The sequence below is a fragment of the Phoxinus phoxinus genome, assembly GCF_949152265.1.
Source record: "Phoxinus phoxinus genome assembly, chromosome: 15".
Taxonomy (NCBI): Eukaryota; Metazoa; Chordata; class Actinopteri; order Cypriniformes; family Leuciscidae; genus Phoxinus; species Phoxinus phoxinus.
The window spans coordinates 5,866,551-5,887,002 of record NC_136890.1 but is presented as its reverse complement, the minus strand read 5'-3'; the positions used below and the strand labels follow the sequence as shown (position 1 = coordinate 5,887,002).

Genomic DNA, 20,452 nt, shown 5'->3' with positions numbered 1-20,452 from the left:
GAAGTCACGGAAATGTCTTATATAAGACTTCTGTCATCCCACATAACATTTAACCTCCTTTTAGTAGACTTTTTCGAGCCAGTGATGTGTTCAGCATACATGATCATTGTAATACAAGACGTATGTAAGCAACCAATTGCTGTGGGCTTAAAGGGATAGTTCGTCCAAAAATGAAAAATCACGTCGTTTCATACCTTTATGACTTTCTTTTTTCTGTGAAAAAAAAAAAAAAAAAAAGTTCAAAGTTCAAAGCTACCAAGGTGAGAAACAGACTGAAAATTAAATCCCTATTAGTCTTCACCAGCAACTCTCTACTCAAATATGGCACAAGTTACAAGACCATTGAAAACCAATAACGTTTGAAATTATTGATGTGCAGCCTGAAGTCCACATTTTATTTGAGAGCTTCAGAAGGTCTGTTTCGGGTCTGTTCACCGCACAAAGATACTGCATGCCTGCAGAAGACTTAATCACACACGTCCCATTTTGTACACTTCACGGTGCTTATTTGGTGTATTTTAGTAGATTGACAGTCCATGGTCACTATGAACTGTACTTATATGAAAACGACAATTAAAAAACAAAAACATTTTGTTTCATGGAAAAAATACCAGCATACAGGTTTATTAAAACGATGTGGGGGTGAATAGCTTTCCTGTAGCTCAGTGGTAAGAGCATTGCGTTAACAACGCAAGGTTGTGGGTTCGATCCCAGGGGATTGCACATACCTATGTATAAATGTATAGGATAATGCAATGTAAGTCGCTTTGGATAAAAGCGTCTGCCAAATGCATAAATGTAAATGTAAATGAATAATTAATTGCTAGAATTTCATTGTACTTACTTCTGGTAAGGGTGTCATTTATTCGGAAGCTGCAAAGAACTTTGTCCACATTTCTAGCATGAAGAAATCCATTTCCTCTAACAACAACTTGGAATGCCTCTATAAAACAGGAAGTTAACATAACAATTTTAAAGAGGAATACATTTTAAGGTGCAAAGCTTTATACAGTATATGATAACATCATCAATATTTTCCTTTAAGGTGTGGTCGCATTAGCAAAATTTCACTGGCAAAGAAGGTCCGATGTTGCAAAATCTGCATGGGGAAATTCTTTGTTCTTAGAACTTCTTACTATTTTGCATTTAAATATTATTACATTTTGTTTTAACTGGATTTAAGTGGCTTTTCAGCCTCCTTATTATCATATTTAAGTAATGGTTTACAATTTATGTCAATAGTCCACTTTAGACATTCTACTTTATTTTGATGCTCCCCAACATACATTCTACTGATGATAAGTAACTTTACAACTATATGTCAACTAACTCTCATTTATAGTATTAGTAAAGTGTTAGGTTAGTAGAATGAGGGTACGTTTACACGAGAAAGATGCACTAAAAATGGAAGTTTTTCCTTTGCGCTTTTCGCATACAGACGGCATCGTTGTCAAAATGATCCCGTTTCACAGCTATCCGGGAAAACTGCGTCACTTTGTACATAAACAATAGGCGACTGAACACGTACAGTAATATGGCTTTTACAAATTGAAACTGTTGTGTAAATAAAAAGTGCATAAAAAGTTACAGTAAATGGCCCCTATAAGTACTTGCAAAGTTACTTCTAGTCAGTAGAATCTCTGTTGGGAAGCAGCAAAGTGAAGTGTTAGCAGATATTAAGCAGACAGTCTAATAATACTCTAATGAGAGTTACTTATAGTTAGTAGATTGTCTATGGTGGACTCTCAAAGTAATGTATTATATATATCCACTTTGTGGATTGTACAGAATTGTACTCACCTCCAGCACAGATACTGGACGGTTCTGCAGCAAGAATCTCTATGCATGATTTCTTTAAGATCTGTTGAGAACAAAGATATTTAGCATGTAAACAACTGGGTTAGCTGACCTAGTTAAACTAACTCAATTATATTCCCTTAAATTCATAAAAGTTAGTAAAGAAGACGTTCCACTTCTCCCCCCAGAATAATTAAATTTTATCTTGACGAATCCGCCAATCAAATGAAGCAACACCTCTCCTGCGAGTGCCTCAACAGGACAATCCTCATATGGCGTTTGTGTTTTGAAATGTACATCTGCTTTCTCCGTCTCTTTCCTCTCGTCCTGGAAATAGCCTTCATCGGCCATACCAGCACCTATGTGTGGCGAGATTGTTTTGATCTACATGACTGCCGCCTTCCTCTGTCATCTATGGAAGTATGCCTTCAGATCCCAAGGTCCCTGCTGATTTACGACACTCTTCTCCTGAGCTTCAGCCAAGAGCTTTCAGCATGCAGCTAATTGAGAGCAGATGGAGGCCAGCTGGACTGACCCCAGTCTCCGCTCATGAAACAGACAACCTCTGCATGGGCGAGACGAGTCTCTACCCAAACATCTCCTCTTTTCTTCCACCTTCAGAGCTTAAGAAATATAAATCATTAGCTTTCATTGCAAAAAGAAAGGACATGGTGAAGAGGCTTTGATCGTGTTTGGGCAGACTCCAGCGGACCGCGGGATCAAAGCGGTCCAGGCAGGGCATGGCAGGTCTCTGTTAGAATTCGGATACTGTAGACAATCCGTCATCTTCAGGCGGGACTCAATGATTATTCTTGTTTGTTATTCTTTGGTTTTTCTTGAATTCTTCTGTTGTTTTTTCATCAAGAGGCTGTTTCTTATGGTAATTTGTATCCAAGGGGTCAAGGATTGGCTTGTTGGCATGGCCCTGTTAGCCCCTGCTGGTAAATGCTGTAACTAAATCATCTAATGCCTAGTTCACACTACAGGATTTTTAGCCCGATTTAAGCCCGATTTGCAAATCGTTGAGCTCGCCGACAGGTCGGGTTGTTATCGCGTGCAAATCGTGGGGGATTAGCGGCCGATGAACGCTCGCCAATCTGTTAGTATGAAAGAGCCAACAACGCATCAAAGACTAGATATCTAGATATCACCACATGTGATGTCATGAGCTACAGCCAATCAGAGCAAGGCATGGGTTGAGGTCACCGGGAAAATACTGTTTATATACTGTCTATGGAAAATACGCGTTTTTTTTTTTTTTTTTTTTTTCAGAGCAAATCATCGCGCAAACAGTTTGCAGCACTAATTTCTGTCAGACGTCCATATTCAAACAAAGACTCGCGTGTTGTGTACTTGTGTTCTTCTTCGCTGGGTAGTGGCGCGCGTGCTGTATTGCGTAATTTCCGGTTTGTTTTATCGCGTGATTTTTTGTGACAAATCGTGGTTTGGAGACAAGATAGAATCGTTGGGTGACAGAGTTGTTGTCACCTCGTGTAGTGAGTTACCTCCTGTTGCGGATCAATCACGTTGTGTCGTGTGAACAGCTCAACAACTTGAACACTCCTGATTTCACAGAGAGCAAGTCATGTAGTGTGAACTGCACAGTTCAGCCCGACGTTTTAAAATCCTGTAGTGTGAACTTGCCTTAAGAAAGCATCTTTCTCCAGTGATGGCCATGAAATAGGTAATTTTCCGAGAGGCTAGCGACAGCGATTTAGCTTTGAAAAGCATAAGATCCCACCATCCCTTCAGAGCGTCTACAAAGCCATGCTTCCTTCAAAACATATGAACGCGTACAGCAAGGAGCAAACAAAAGAGTCACGAGAGACGCGTTCTGACTGAATACAATGATTGGACAAAAATGTTATGGTCCTACGCTTTTACCAGATAATATATATACATATTAATACATTTAGACCGCTTAACTTAGTGATTGCTATCAGGATGTGAAGTGACTTTCAACCAGCATAACAAAAAAAAAAATCTGGAACAAATCACCTCCCCTGCCTTTAAATATATTTTTAATCACATAAAAACCAAAGGTTTTGGCAGATATTGATGAAAATAGTCCAATTGGTATTGATTGAATTCAGCAAAAAGTAATGATGTATATGATATAAAATACTAAAATATTTAAGTGGTTACCAAAATTACAAACTTCAGTGATGAGTCATTTTTGAACCACTTTGAATTACCGTATATTAATACTGGATTTTTTTAAAAGCTGAAATTCTGACAAATAATAAAATCGAGTTAAAGCTACAGTCCATAACTTTTTTGAGTTCAAAATGAACAAAATGTATAACACAAGCGAGTACATCATGAATCTAAACTAAACTGTTATTGTCTTATCCTGAATCACTACGATACACCTATAATAAGCATTTATATTCGGACTATTTTAGACTGGTGCGGGTCATACCACTCCTCATGGACATAAACACAGAGAAGGAGCTCCGGCTACAATGTTCTTCCACAAGACAAATGCAGTTCTGTTTATGAAGTGCTGGAGCACCAAAAGTTACGGACTGCAGCTTTAAATGGATGGAAACAAAGATGTTATTATAAAAGGCTATATTTTATCATAATAATATATTTAATTTTATATAATCATAAAAAATACAGTGTGACTTTTCTCACATTACTTAAATATTTCATAAAGAATACAATTTACTGTACCATATACATAAAAACTCACCGAATCAATGATACCTTGTAGAGCTTCAAAGCCGTCATTTACTGGGAAGACATGATCTTTGCTGTCAGCAATCTTGGCCAGCTATGAAAAGTGTAAAAATAAATGACAAAAAATATATACAGTATTTCCTTAGACAAGTGCAAATTCATAAACGCCCAAGCATCATTTACAGAAACCTTAAATGGCATAAGTGCCAGGATCTATTTTTGTGCACAGCACACACACACCTGAGTCTCATTGAAATCTTTTACCCCTACGCAGTACACAGAGGCACCCAGGCTGCGAGAGCGATTGGCCTAAGGGAAACACAAGAGCAGAAACACTTCAGACACATGTAATCTGTTAGCCATAAACTGCCTTATCCAGAGCTCATGCTTTTGGCACTGGCTGACAAAGCTGAACATCCATGAAGAGGACACTGGGTAATTCTAATCATTAGAGATGCTGAATAATGTCTTTCTTGGTTGAAGCTGAGAGGAAAATTGGGTCAAAACATGGGGATGGATAAAAAAATACAGTATAATGTACAGTACACTTATTATTGCAGTGAGTGTGGCTGACATTCTGTATGTAAATGTTGTATGTTGATGATTAATGCTAATTCAAAATTGATGTTACTTCTTCTCAGGGATGCACGATGATATCGGCACAACATCGGTATCGGCCGATAAAAGCTTAAAATGACCATCATCGACATCGGCCGATATGAATATTTCTGCCGATGAGCCTTGCCAATAGGGTGGCCTGTTTCCTATGCGCACATGACGACCGTGAACGTAGCATGATCGCCAGCAACGTAAACTTCCAAGATGTGGAGGCATTTCGAGCATGGGCGTCAGATTGCTTTGAAATGCGCTGGGGACAAGAGACGCATTCGGAAGTGAATTTTTAGGTAATGACGCAATAATTTATTTTTTCTCTTCCGCGCAGGTCATGTTTTGAAAGACAATGTCCTGTAGCTTACTAATGTAAGCTCTCCAAGCTACTATGCTCTCCACAGAACATAAAATATTTTTCGTGTTCGCATTTATGAGGAAAAAACAATGTTACGGACGCGATAGTTCTCGATCATGGACGCGACCGCTCTGAAATCGTCTCTCTGAAAAAACTTCCTCAGAGATCTCAATCAGAAAGCACAAAGCCTTTCTTTAAAGTGAATTTCGTTTTGTATTAATTGTATCTTAATTTTAATCAATGTTTCATCAACCAATTGCCTGAAATGAATAAATAAGTAAAGCAGATAATATCACGACACGGAGGCGCATGAACTGGAGCTCGTCTCATAAATGAACCGAAACTCAGCATAGCCTACTTGCCTGACACAGACCTAAGAAATATGGCGTTATTTTCCTGTCAAATGTCGAGAGCGCATTATTGTAGCGCGAAAGTACATTAATATAATGCGCGAGCGCGAATCTCTCTACTCGCGCACGAAATATGATGCGCGAGCGCGAATCTCTCTGCTCGCGCGCGGAATATAATGTACCGAGCGCGAATCCCGCGCGCGCGCTCTCAGATACACGCTGCTCTTGTAAGAATGATATCTGGGCTCGCTCAGAGAATATGCCTGCACTTAAAACCTGTTCAGTGCCATCGCGAATCTCTCCTCTTCGCTTAAAGTAAGCGTGTATGTGCTTAGACTGTGACCCGTGCGTTCGCGCATGCCTAAGTACTCTTCTCTTCCATTTCTTTCTCTTTGCTCTTGGCATAAACGCTGTCAAAACGGCAACAACTAATCATAAATAGGCTTCAACGGCTGACCAATGAAAACGCGACATCGTACATGGAATCTTATTGGTTGATATTGAACCGCACATGGAATAAGTTCAATCAAGACAAGCCGAGATGGATCCGCCGAATCGACGAGTTTTATTTGTTTTGATGTTAAATATGTCAAATGTGTCTTAGAAATGTAGGGAAGAGGGCGATTGGATTATTTTACATATAAATGACCTAGACTGTCAACCACATTGTTCACACTACAGGTGCCATGCCCATTGAAGTGAGATTTTTGAGCCAAATAGATTTAAAAGCCGATTCCAAAAGGCAAAAATAATATTTTACGTCTGATAATTAACACATTGTCTCGTGCAATCACACCAGTTATTAACCATTAAGTACGTAGCGAAATCAACTGCTAAATTCAAATCTGAACAAATATTTGGGGGGAATCTAAGATAAGACTCTAAAGGTATTTGAAGATACCTTTTCTAGACGTGTTCCCCGAACTATACCTTATTGTTGCTTAAAGGGAAAAATTAAAATTAAACCCAAAATTAAAATGATTAAAGTCATAATTTACTCCCACTCAAGTAGTTTCAAACCAGTATGAATTTCTTTGATCTGTTGAACACAAAGGAATATATTTATACATATACATATAAGAATGTAAGTAGCCTAACTAACATAAGTACCCCACCACCACGTAGCTACTACTAGTAGAATAGAAAAAAATATGTGTATGAAATATGACAAGAGTTGAGCGCCTTTGTCTCTGGTTCAGTGCAAAAGCACATTTGAATTTAGCAGTGAATCTTTGCATAATTTATTCTTTGCCATAATCCTAATTGAACACTGGGTGTGTTAGCCTACAGCTTCAGAATTATATTCGTATATATCACAGTGATAAGGTATCCTATAGCTAAGAGTGGTCCAGACCAACCTTACTAACGAATGTTAGTAAAATGTTATAAAGTTATACTTAAATAAGAACGTTTCGGGAAACACGTATTAACGTTAGATATAGGTTTAGTTTAAGGTATAATAATTTAAAGAAGGTTTCAGGAAATCCAGCCCTGTAACATTTCCTTTCAGATAACTTTAGAGTCTGGAGTACCAATTTTTACAAAACATATTGTGCAGATAGACAGTCTAGGTCATTCATTTATATGTAAAATAATCTAATCGCCCTCTTCCCAGACATTTCTAAGATACATTTGACATATTTAACATCAAAACAAATAAAACTCGTCGATTCGGCGGATCCATCTCGGCTTGTCTTGAGTGAACTTATTCCATGTGCGGTTCAATATCAACCAATAAGATTCCATGTACGATGTCGCGTTTTCATTGGTCAGCCGTTGAAGCCTATTTATGATTAGTTGTTGCCGTTTTGACAGCGTTTATGCCAAGAGCAAAGAGAAAGAAATGGAAGAGAAGAGTACTTAGGCATGCGCGAACGCACGGGTCACAGTCTAAGCACATACACGCTTACTTTAAGCGAAGAGGAGAGATTCGCGATGGCACTGCCAGGTTTTAAGTGCAGGCATATTCTCTGAGCGAGCCCAGATATCATTCTTACAAGAGCAGCGTGTATCTGAGAGCGCGCGCGCGGGATTCGCGCTCGGTACATTATATTCCGCGCGCGAGCAGAGATATTCGCGCTCGCGCATCATATTTCGTGCGCGAGCAGAGAGATTCGCGCTCGCGCATTATATTAATGTACTTTCGCGCTACAATAATGCGCTCTCGACATTTGACAGGAAAATAACGCCATAATGAAATAAATATATATTATCTACAGAACGCTTTAAATCATACTTTAAAAACAGAACAATTCAAAACGAAAGAAAACTATGTAATCCGTATGAAATGTGCATTTCTCTCTGGCGCGTTCACAACTGCGAAGATCGCGAGTCAGCATCATCAACTTCATCTTTGCAGCCGACAGAAAAAATGTCTCCTTGCTATATTTGTCATAATCATTACTTTTGCCGGTTCTTTGTGACAGCTTTTATGTGCGCTGCGCTTCTCGGTGTGCGGTGTGCGAGTTGTCATAGACGCGACGCGACGCGGCGCTTCTCGGTGTACGATACCTCGAGTTGTCATAGATGCGACACGTAACTCTCTCTGCCTGCCTTGCTTGTGCTCTCATCTGCGCAGGGCTCTCTTGCGTGCGCAATCTGCACCACAGAACTGGTTTAAACAGACGATCTGATGGGTTTTAGAAGATTCAATACAACCCGAAACTAAAAAACAGACCCGGCCTCTATTTGAGTGAGACCTGCCTTTATTTATCCAAACCTGTAGCCACACCAGACGTGTAAAAGAGACAGGCGTCTATTTGGGACTCGGCTATTATTTTAAGTTTTATGGTAGGCCTATACATTGGTATCGGTATGGCCAAAATTAGTTTGAAAATATCGACATATCGAATATCGGCCAAAATCCATTATCGTGCATCCCTTTCATTTGTTTACCCAAATATATGGTTCAAATCGGTTAATAGGTTGTAATATTGTTACCCTCTTGTTATAGGATGATGAACAAAAAAGGAATGTGTGATCTAATAATTCCCAGTATGCGAATGAGACAAATGGTGACCGATGACTCCATCTTGACCTTTTGTAAAACAAAGCAAGTGTTGCGTCACATTGTTGCTTGCAGTGAAGACACCCCTTGTGAAAAAGAGCGCTTAAGTGTTAATTGCTTAAACTGTTGTCAAGCTTCAAAAGTACACTTATGTTGACTAACATAATTAAGCACTAACAAAAGTACTTCATTACAATTTTACTGTAGTGTCTTATTCAATATTTAAAGCTAACTCATTTTAAATGTACTAAATTGCTACTTCATTTCTAATGTGTCATTTCAAATACATGACATACGAGTTACAAAAGAAATTACATTAAAGTATAAAGTAAAGTTAGTTTACCATATATTCATGTCGGTACATTCACATTTTACTTAAGTCCAACTTAAGTGTGCCCAAAAAAAAGCACTCTGAAGTCCAGCTAATTTAATTTAATATGCTACATTTTCATTTAATTAAACTGTCCGAAAAACATTACATTCAGTTCACATTTAAGTATATTCTTTTAAAGTATTATTTCTGTAACAATACTATTAGTGCTGTCAAATCGATTAATCGTGATTAATCGCATTTAACAGAAAAGTTTGTGTGTACATATATATATAGCCCACACACACACACACACACACACACACACACACGTTATATGTTTACAAACCTTTATGTTAGATGCGATTAATTGCGATTAATCCATTTGAGAGCACTAAATACTATTTTTTTTTTTTAATAATGATAAAGTGAACTGTCAACCACTCCCTTTCTTTCCCATCTCCTGTCTTTCATCACTCTTACCTCTCTCTCAGCGTAATAGAAGAGATCTTCATGCAGCTCCCCGTCTGTGAGGCCGATGATGACACTGGCTGTGCGGTATCCTTCACAGAGACACAACATTTGTATCACGTTTGTAACTTGATTACAGTTTTTGAAAGATTTTTTTATATATATATTTTTTTTTAAGAGAAACATGCAACATGCTGAAACTAGCAAGCAAGTCATTTTGATATCTACAAGAACAATATGAGGGGAATAAACAGTAATTAAACTAAATTGAAACAGCCTAAACCAGCTAAATTGGTTAAGCTGATGACCGGCTTAAATAACCAATTAAGACCATCTAGTTGCTGGTTACCAGTATGTTTGGGCACTTCCACTGGTTTAAGCATGGAAACACTGGTTAAACTGGTCTACCTGTTAGGGGTTAATGGTTAACTAGTTTATAGGCAGTTTATCTTCTATCAGTAATATAAAATCAATTATATAAAAAAATAAGATTGTTTAAACTTAACTCTAAACAGTTTTTTCTTTAAGCAAAAGTGGTTAAATTGACCTACCCTCAGAGTTACCATAGTAAATCTGTTCGCTTGCCTAGTAATAAAAAACAAACAAAGAAAAACATCATACTGTAAATATTGTAATCTCAAGCAGATCAAACAGCATTCAATGTGACTGGTTATTTCACTAAACATTTTTTTTGTGTGTTTAGGTCCATCAGTCTGAGTAGAGGCCACACATTACCTTCTTGAAGACTATTTTGAGCTATATGTCATAGCTCTGTGGGAAGTACTGCTGCGCCAACATGGTTCCTACTGGCTCACTCACCCTCTGAATGCCTTCATGCATAAAAGTGTCTCCACCTGGCCGGACATTCTTGAGTTCCTCCAAACCTTTACGAATTTGGTCCCTGACATTTGCACACAATGAAAAAGAGAGAAAAATACATCATGACCAATAATAATAACAATAATTAATAATAATTAAATCATTAAAAACAATTACATAATTCTGAAGAACATGAGTGTAAGTTTGACCGGACAAAATTTTGTAATAATGAAGATAGTAATATTGCAAAATATTACTGCAAATTAAAACTTTTTTTAAAAATTTTTTTTATAATTATTTATTCCTGTGATCAAAGCTGAATTTTATGCATTATTTCAGTCTTCATTGTCACACGATCCTTCAGAAATCATTCTTATATGCTGATTTGCTGCTCAAGATTTTTATTTATTATTATTATCAATGTTGAAAACAAAAATTATACAATTAGATTTGGGTGAAAATCGGACAAACGGTCTAGGAGAAGTTTGAAAAAGTAGGTTTTGAAGGAAAATCAAAATGATGGACAAGAAGTTTGGCAAAATTATGGTAAACTATGGGAAAATTGGTATGTTCTCAGCATGATCCAATTGATTTAATTAAGACCAGTTTCCTTAAAATAGGCAAATCTAATCAAAAGTTATTTGCATTTTTTATCTATTTATATATCCTCATAACTTTTGACCACAAGGAGGCGCTGCCCCAAAAGTTAAATTGAGAACCTTCTGGGCATGGTGCCAAAGACACATTCTGGCTGCATCCCAATTTGCCTATACTAATACGCCCTAAAATATACTCTTTTTGTGAAGAAAAAGTACATACTTTTGAGTGCGTAGGAAAAGAGTAGGCAAGCTTTGGGACATACTACTTCGTCATCTTTAACGGACAGATCTGTCGCGTGCATCATCCTGTCAGTAAACTGCCCCGTCAATCATCTTGTCACAGTTAAAATCCTCCATTCAATCTAATTTAATTTCATACCGTCTCGGAGAGAAATGTAGTTGCACGTTCATCTGGGTCTGTCATGCGGAGACTCTCCTCGTGTGTTTGCAATTTGAATGTAATGATGCATTTTAAAAGTTAATGGCTAAACGTATCATTACAAAAGTTCACAAGCTGCTGCAGATGCAATATAATGTAGACAACATTGAATAAACACATTTTCGGCAGGTTAGATACTGACTCAAACCCCTTTATCTAAACCTCTTTACATAACCGCCGGACACGCATGTTTGTAGTTTTTTTGTAGTTTGTAGTTCTAACCGAATCCTCGTCCAATTCGCGATGGGTTATGGGCAATATTAGCCGTTAGAGTGTTCATCGGATTCTGACCGGAAATAGTGGACCATCCGGGTATCTTAGGAACACTCATTTCAACATACTACGATTTGGGACGTACTATTTCTACATTTTCGAATACTATTTAGGACGGATAGTATGCGAATTGGGACGCAGCAACTGAGTTTCATAAAAATACACCAATGCGTTTGTAAAATACACCATTTTCCGACAAAATTCCAAATGGCTGCGCGTGGTACATTAAAAGCATATTTCTGCTTATAATGGTATGCGTAGTTTGATGGCTTGCGAAATATTTTTTTAAAGTTGATAAAAACTTTAAACCGTGCCGACTCTTTATGAATTAATGATGTACAGAAGATGGGGGTGTTTTGACCAATCAAATGAAAGTAGCATAGTAGTGCCGCCCACTTGTTGAATGAAATAAGCCATAAACTGATAGGTAAACTACAAACAAAAAAGGAGGTATCGAGACGAAATCTCGTTTTCCGTTTGTTATTAACAAAAATAAATGATGAACCTCTTTCAATTTATCATTATTCCTATTCAAATAGAAAATGAAATGTTCAAACATACACCAACCATGAATATTATTCATTGGCAATGAAAATCAATCATTGACAAACCAACACTTCTCTGGACACATGGAAAAGCCTTAGTCACAATGAATTTTGGCATTGGCAGCCCACAAAAGTGACTTTTCTTTAGAAATTGTAAGCCACATGCTGAAGTCATAGAAGTGCTGTTTTAAAGATTGGAGACGACCGCCAAGACCAGGGAATGGTCACAGCAGATGTGTCATTCTTTATGGGTCATTAACTGTCACATAATCGATTCTCACAGATTTGGCCTTCTTTTTTTCTTTTTTTTTGGTAAGAATATTGTAAAACTTCTGTGGGTACAAACTCATACTGTGGTCAAAACACTTCAAGACTGCAAAAGTTATCACAATGCATTTGTGCAAACGGCTGGAGTTAAACAGGTAAATAATGAAGATAAAGTTTACTCACCTGTCTTCTGTAAGCTGCATCAAAATCTTGCCCTGATCGGAGAATACAATGAAGGACATCCGCAACTGTGGGCTATATGCAATGACAAATTATAATGTATAAACATATATATTTGACTTAAATTATTATATCAATGTAAATTTCAGGTGCACTGTAGTTTGATTCAAATAAGATTTCCACTATTTTTGAATTAACTGAAATTGTGTATTATAGTTTTAAAGGAACACTCCACTTTTTTTGGAAATGGACTCATTTTCCAGCTCCCCTAGAGTTAAACAGTTTTACCGTTTTCCAATCCATTCAGCCGATCTCCGGGTCTGGCGGTAGCACTTTTAGCATAGCTTAGCATAGATAATTGAATCTGATTAGACCGTTAGCATCTCTCTCAAAAAAATGACCAAAGGGTTTAGATATTTTTCCTATTTAAAACTTGACTCTTCTGTAGTTACATCGTGTACTAAGACCGACAGAAAATAAAAAGTTGCGATTTTCTAGGCCAATATGACTAGGAACTATACTCTCATTCCTGCGTAATAATCAAGAAACTGCTGCCGTACCAGCAGCGCAATGATATTACAAACTTAGTGCCGGTCACGTTGGAAGTTACCGAGCTGGGGACTATTTTCAGGCGCTGTGTAATATCATTGCGCTGCTGGTACAGCCGCACAGTTCCTTGATTATTACGCAGGAATGAGAGTATAGTTCCTAGTCATATCTTTTCATTTTCTGTCGGTCTTAGTACACGATGTAACTACAGAAGAGTCAAGTTTTAAATAGGAAAAATAATTTTTTTTTGAGAGAGATGCTAACGGTCTAATCAGATTCAATTATCTATGCTAAGCTATGCTAAAAGTGCTACCGCCAGACCCGGAAATCGGCTGAATGGATTCGAAAACGGTAAAACTGTTTAACTCTAGGGGAGTTGGAAAATGAGCCCATTTCCAAAAAAAGTGGAGTGCTCCTTTAAAATCATATTTGGTAACACTTAAAAATTCTACTAAGTAACTTTGCAACTACATGTAAACTACCAGTCGACTGGTAGACTTGTCTGCTAACACTTTATTTTGATGGAAGCCCAACTGACTAAATTCTACAAACACTAAACTAACAGCCTACTAATAGTCTAATGAGAGTTAGTTGACATGTATTTGTAAAAATACTTATTGTTAGTAGAATGTCTAAAGTGGACCATTGAAACAGTGTTTATAGTGAAATATAATTCATTTATTTACAGAACGTTTATTAAGCCAAATAGAAATTAAAGATGCAACTATCACTTTAGTTAAACATGTTTTAGAGAGGTGGTGTTTGTGCAGGGATTTGTTCTTCCACACACAGTGTTACCGGAAAAGATTACATAAAATTACATCCACACACACATTTTTGTAAGACTCTGTCTTTGCCTACCTTATGAACTTATGGGCCAGATGTTCCACAAAGTTATATATTTCATTCCAGTGATGCTGCACACTTCCTGATCTGCAGGGTGAAAAAGACAAATTGGACACTTACAGTCGAACATCAAGGGGGCAATAAAGATTCACAAGCTGAGAAGAATAGCCAGAGTCTGAGATTTACAGCTGTGTGAATAAGACAGTTGTTTCTTTCTAAAAGCAGCAGTTCAAAAACTACATTGACACATTTTTATCCTCCCCAGGGGGAAATCGTTCAAGTATCCAGCATCCTCCCAGAGCAGCTGTCTGAATGATGCGATGCCAGCTGCTAATATTCCATTGACTTTGAATTAAGACAAAGATCAACAATTGTGATCCTTAAATATTACAGTAGTAATACACTGAAACCTCACATTGGAATCTGAAATTAAATTAAACGAAGTAGGGTAAGATAGGGGAGGATGCCCCCCTTAAAGGGTACCGTCAGACCCGGAGTTCGGCTGAATGGATTCGAAAACGGTAAAACTCAACTGTTTAACTCTGGGGGAGTTGTAAAATGAGCCTATTTCCAAAAAAAGTGGAGTATCCCCTTTAAGAACAATGTGCATTTACTTTTAAATTGTGACATATTTATATATAACTTAAGAATGTACAGGATGATGATGCATCAGCTAATGTGTTATTTAAGGGATACTTCACCTCTTGAAAGATGAATGTGTATTTAATATGGGTCATTTATGTAGTAGAAATGTGAAATTATTTTTGAATTTGGAGCCTTCTAGACCGAGAAAAGCCAGAAATGTATTTTTGGCTCATGTGGATGAAAGACAACAACTCCCAGAATGCACTTGCTTCGCTGCCCAACGAGGCCACTCCCAACCACGCCTACCGGTAAGAGCGCAGTTAAACAACTAGGCTAGGCTACTAGTTGACTCGAAACTTAAAAAGACGCCGTTTTAACGTGAGTCTCTGTGACAAGTCTGCCCGGGATTGTCCGGAATTGGCCCAAAATGTACGGATTCGGCTTTTGCGTTCTACAGTCGCCATTCATTATGTTTACTGTGGCGAGCAGGACAAGGCTGATGGCCGCGGGAGAACGACGCGAGGCCGGTGCCGTGATTATTGATGAGCGGCACCTGTGAGACGCACCGGTCTCGTATCTCTCAGGCAGGAGCGGGAATTTTCTTAGCAATGTTAAACGCACATCAACTGATCACTTGTTTAGCGTTCATGTAAACACTACATTCAGATTTACCAATCGGAATTAATTCAGTTAGATTGAAACAAAAGGTGTGCATGTAAACAATGAATGGCAACTGTAGAAAGCAAAAGCCGAATCCCGGACATTTTGGACGATCTCGACGGCCGGACATGTCCGGGAAAAAGGATATATGGTCACCCCTACTACTCAGCTTTCTCCACAGAACAAGAGCATGTTAACTTAGCTTCCAAAAAAAGATGGCTGACACTATTTGTACATTCTGTGAGTGAGATCCCACCCTCTATGGGCCGGTTGAAAATATGCGGAACTAGCTACTACTACTGGCTGTAGTCTCGAGCCTCTGGCCAAAAAATTCTCAGATGACGCAAAATGACGATTTTTTCGGACAAAAAATACATAAATCTCTCGTCTCAGGGGGACATGAGGGAGAGAAGCATGGTAATTTGAAAATACTACAGGTTTTCTACTGATACAACGCTTAATGCTAAATGCTGAAGTATCCCTTTAATAGAAATCGAAACATTTGCTACTAGGGTAAGATGACTTCCTAACTGGGTCAAGAAGCCCCCAACAGGCAGAAAATCTACAAAATGTATACATTACTTTTGATATCATTCTTATAAATATATGTAATTAATGTAACTATAATACTGTATCAAATATTGTATTTAAAATTGTCGTTTGACGTTTTAGTTGAATAATTGAACAACCGGTGACAGACAAAGCAGAATGCTTCTAAAAGATTGTCAAGTCTGTGTTTGGGTTTGATTTCAGGGTTTCTTGTCTTTTAATTTGAAATTTTTCATAGTCATGTTTCTTGCTCATGTCATGTGATTCCCTGTTTCCCTCATGTGATCTTGGGTCTGTTCATGCCCTGTCCCAAATGGCACCCTAAACACTCAAGGTCTTCCTACGAGTCCGCACTTCCGTGACGTAATGGCGCTTTGACTGCTGTGGAGCTCGCTTCAGTGCGGGGTTGGCAAAAGTGTGCATCGAGGGTGCATATCGACCACGAAGTCTCGCGAACACCCTTCTGGGACGTAAAGTGACAATGGGACACCCTACGGTCTCATGGACTTAACGGACAGGCGTACGCGGCAGCCATTGTATGTCCACAAGACCATGGGCCCTATTTTAAGGATCTTAAAGTCCGAATCCACTTTTGCCGGTTTAACGACGGGCACCCAGCGCATAGTCTAAAAGGGTTGTCCCTATTCTCTTAATGAGTAATGGTGTGTGTGTTGGGCGTAAAACAAATCAGAGTCTCATCTCCCATTGCCTTTAAAAGCCATTTGCGGTCGCGCCATGGCGAATTCGCTATTTACATGGCGGTATTTGCAAGTGGAAAGACTGAACGCTTCTCTAGCGAGGAAACCGATCTGTAAGTGTACGCGCACTGTGGACTACAGGCGCATCTCACTAACTCGCTCTTTAAATAACAAAAAAGTCTATTTCAGTTGCCACCAAATAGCAACACGCCAACAATGTGCCTGAACACACCTCAATTTCAGACCAGCACGCCCATGGGCGCACAAATGGGTGGAAATGCATTTGCTATTTAAACAACGTGGTGCAGGACGTGAAAAAGATAACTGCGTTGGGCTGAAACTAGCAATAAACCCTTGCGTCGCGTCTGGTGCTGAATTGTCTCGTATCTCTCACGGAGGAGCGGAAGCATAAAAAGAGGAGCGACGATTGTGAAGGACGAGATAAGACCAGACATGAACTATTTTATTTGCCGTTTTGTTTTATTATGTGTGGCGGCAGTCGGCCGTGAGGGGCTGCCGTCTTAACTGTCGTTTTCGTATTTGTTTATTTATTAATTAAAAGTCTTTGAATGTTCACCGGTTCCCGCCTCCTTCTGCCCATAACATCTAACTGCGTTACAGAGGCTATGTGCATCCCATCATACATCATGTTCAGGAACTCACATGCCCCCATATTGCGAGATGTCGAGGTAAACAAGTAAGTTAAAGGGGTGGTAAAGTATGATTTGACTTTTCTAACTTTAGTTAGTGTGTAATGTTGCTGTTTGAGCATAAACAACATCTGCAAAGTTACAACGCTCAAAGTTCAAAGGAAGATATTTGCTTTTAAAGAAAAGGACTACAACAAACGGCTTGTAGGGACTACACGACATTCCTACCGGGTTAGTGACATCAGCAACCCTAAAATGTACATAAACCCCGCCGTTGAGAAGAGGAAGAGTTGTTGTAGTCGAGTACATTTGTGAGTCAGCTCAAACTTTAGCATCCATCTTTTCACATGCAATAGAAAGTCACTCTGTGTGCATCTCACAACAGTTCCTATACGAGCGATTTATAGATTAGCATGACAGAATATGCTAATTGAAGATCGTTAACTCCACATCAGCAACATAAATTCATCAACTAACCATTCAGAGACGTCCTGTTGCTTCTACATGTTGTCACTTCTTGAGTCTCTCCATCATTGTCTGACTCCGTTTTAACATTAAAGGCAGAATAGTTTCTGTCATTTTAGTGTGAGGTAATCGCAGCTGCTAACACACATGAGCTCTTGAAACCCCGCCCTCTGCAGCAGCTCATTTGCATTTAAAGGCCCAGGTACAAAACGGAGCTTTTTTGCAAACCCTCAAAAAGTGACAACTTTAACTTGCTATATAAACATATCTGTGGGGTATTTTGTGCTTAAACTTCACACACACACAAACACTCTGGGGACATCGGAGATTTATTTTAAATCTTGTGAAAAGGCCATTTTACCACCCCTTTAAAGTAATAGTGTGCAGGTATGACATCACTTTGTAAGCCAAAACGGGGAAGCAAGTTAGCATTTTAGCCCTTCTGGTTCAATTGTCTAGAAGTCAATGTTTTCTTTTTTAAATAGGATTTTGGTTAAACAGCTGAAATAAGGTCTGTGGTAAACAAAAGATATTTTCACGTTTTATTCTACGACATAAAATACAGTACTACCCTGTACACTCGTGATTTTTTAAAAGCTGTTACGTGTCTTGAAAAAGGCGGTTTCAAACAAGTGGCTAAATGGGACTACAGAGGCTGTCGAGGACATTAAACGTCATCATCCGAACAGGTAAACTCAGTCCGCTTTTACAGCATCATTATGCTATTTATAGTCTAACTCAAACGTTCTGGGAAAATGTTTTTAGATAAAAAAACTGAAAGAGTTGTCAGAAGCTTAGTGATGGTGACGTTGAAGTCGTGGCACTGTGGTGTAGTCCGTTTATAGCTGTAATAGCTGTAATGTTCATGCGAAAATTATCTTGATGGACAAAATGTGTAATTATAAAACGGAGAGTTCCAGTCCTTGATTCTGATTGGTTGAGCCGCGTTCGAAACCGTTGTAAATTATTCAACAAACACCTGCATACACCTGTGACCACATTACATTAGTGTTACTGCGCAACTGCCGTTTGTGATTCTTTGTTGCTGCATGTGTTGCTTAGCAACTTCTTTGGAACTACATTGCTTGGCGGAGGAATAAATGTGTTATAACGTTATATTTTTTGTTGATGGTGTTTATTTTATGAATAAAATAAAATATTTTAAAAAATGTATGGAGTAACCGTTTTATAAAAGCAATAAGCCCCTTGAAGCCGTGTTTTACAGTGGATTTAGAACAGCTAAGGGGCGTTGTTAGGCACGACGCGGAGCTTTAGAATCATATACTTGTGTTGATCACAGAATTTGTTTTTTGTGATAATCCAGAAGCCAATGGAAAAATCCTATTGGGTTTTTGTCGAGGGAACCAGTGTGATGCGACCTGCCGGATGGCCTTCAATGTCACATGCACCAATCTTATTTACATATAAGTTACATTAATTAGATATTACATATAGAGCAAAACAGAAAAATGTTGCACATTTTATTGGTGCATTTGCAACTGTATTTTATCACTTAATTAGAAACACCACAATTACTAAATTGTTGTTTGTTACATAAGGAGAACTGAACGGACATTTAGTGGTTTATTTTAAAATGCAAAGTATTTAAAATCAAACTGCAAACACTTGCATTTTTACAACACTTTAGCCCGGTTTCACAGACAGGGTTTAGATTAAGTCAGGATTAAGCCTTGGTTCAATTAGGGCATTTCAGTAGCTTTTATTAACGTGTCTTAGAAAAAAAAAACATTACTGGTGTGCATATTGAGACAAAACAATGGCACTGACATATTTTAGTAAGATCAGTAAGATCTTTCAGTGCAAGTTGCATTCAGTTAAAACAGCTCAAACATGCATTTTAGTCTGGGACTAAATTTAAGCCTTGTCTGTGAAACTGGGTATAAGTGTGTCCCATTGGATAATCAAAAGTTCTTAACACACTCGCGATCCTCACGCTCACTTGGGCCAAATACAACAAATATGTCATGCAAGTAGACAAGTGGTCAAGTGCAAAGATCAAGTGTGTGTATTTGGACCCTATTTTTTACAGTCTATGATTTGGACAGACAGACCCCTTGTCATTTGGCTCCTTTGTACATGTGTCTTGTTTCAATTGTTTCCTTTGATTCATGTGTCGTGTTCTCATTGGTTCTTGCTTCATTAGTTCTGTTCATTGGTTGTTTTTGTCATGTTACACAACAAGACAAGGCAAACATGACATGAGGGCTTCAGTACATGAATGGGCATGGATTTAAGCTCTCATGTTTGCCTTGTCTTGTATTGAAGTTGCTGTTACATGTTTCCATACGTTTAGAACGTTTATATGCATAAATAGCTATATTACACACTAAATGAAAGGTTAAAAATAAAATAAAAGCATAATAGATGCCATTTAATGTTTTAGTTCCAGTAGAACTACCTCATGAAGGCATTCTGCTTAATGCAGTTGTCAATGTGCCAGATGTTATTTCAATGATGCCATGTCTAGTGCAGAGCTACGACCATTATTGATTCATTCAAATGATGTATGTTGTTATAATGTGTAAGCCAAAGATTAAATTGCTTCCAGATGATCATGTTTTTGCATAGTGATGGTGTTTAAAAATCCAGGCCCTGCCCTCAAACCTATCTCAAAGTGATAGTGGCTCAGATATGCTCTTTATATTAGTTATTAAAAAGACGTAATCATTGTTGCCATATTTTACTCATTTGTTAGAGTACAATGTCTATGTCAAGTACAT

The 20,452-nt window shown here is 38.2% G+C and overlaps 1 protein-coding gene across 3 annotated transcripts in view; it reads right to left on the bottom strand.

The window, feature by feature from the left end:
- antxr1a (ANTXR cell adhesion molecule 1a) overlaps positions 1 to 20,452 on the bottom strand; it is a 326,460-nt gene that overhangs the window by 38,003 nt on the left and 268,005 nt on the right. For all 3 annotated transcript variants that reach the window (XM_079638447.1, XM_079638445.1, XM_079638446.1), the window contains exons 2-10: positions 14,120 to 14,191; positions 12,713 to 12,784; positions 10,407 to 10,488; positions 10,139 to 10,172; positions 9,600 to 9,679; positions 4,723 to 4,791; positions 4,496 to 4,576; positions 1,801 to 1,861; positions 845 to 943 (exon numbers count right to left, since the gene is read on the bottom strand). In XM_079638447.1, the coding sequence (XP_079494573.1) occupies positions 845 to 943; positions 1,801 to 1,861; positions 4,496 to 4,576; positions 4,723 to 4,791; positions 9,600 to 9,679; positions 10,139 to 10,172; positions 10,407 to 10,488; positions 12,713 to 12,771 (565 nt within the window). In that variant the 5' untranslated portion in view covers positions 12,772 to 12,784; positions 14,120 to 14,191. The remainder of the gene's footprint in view (positions 1 to 844; positions 944 to 1,800; positions 1,862 to 4,495; positions 4,577 to 4,722; positions 4,792 to 9,599; positions 9,680 to 10,138; positions 10,173 to 10,406; positions 10,489 to 12,712; positions 12,785 to 14,119; positions 14,192 to 20,452) is intronic.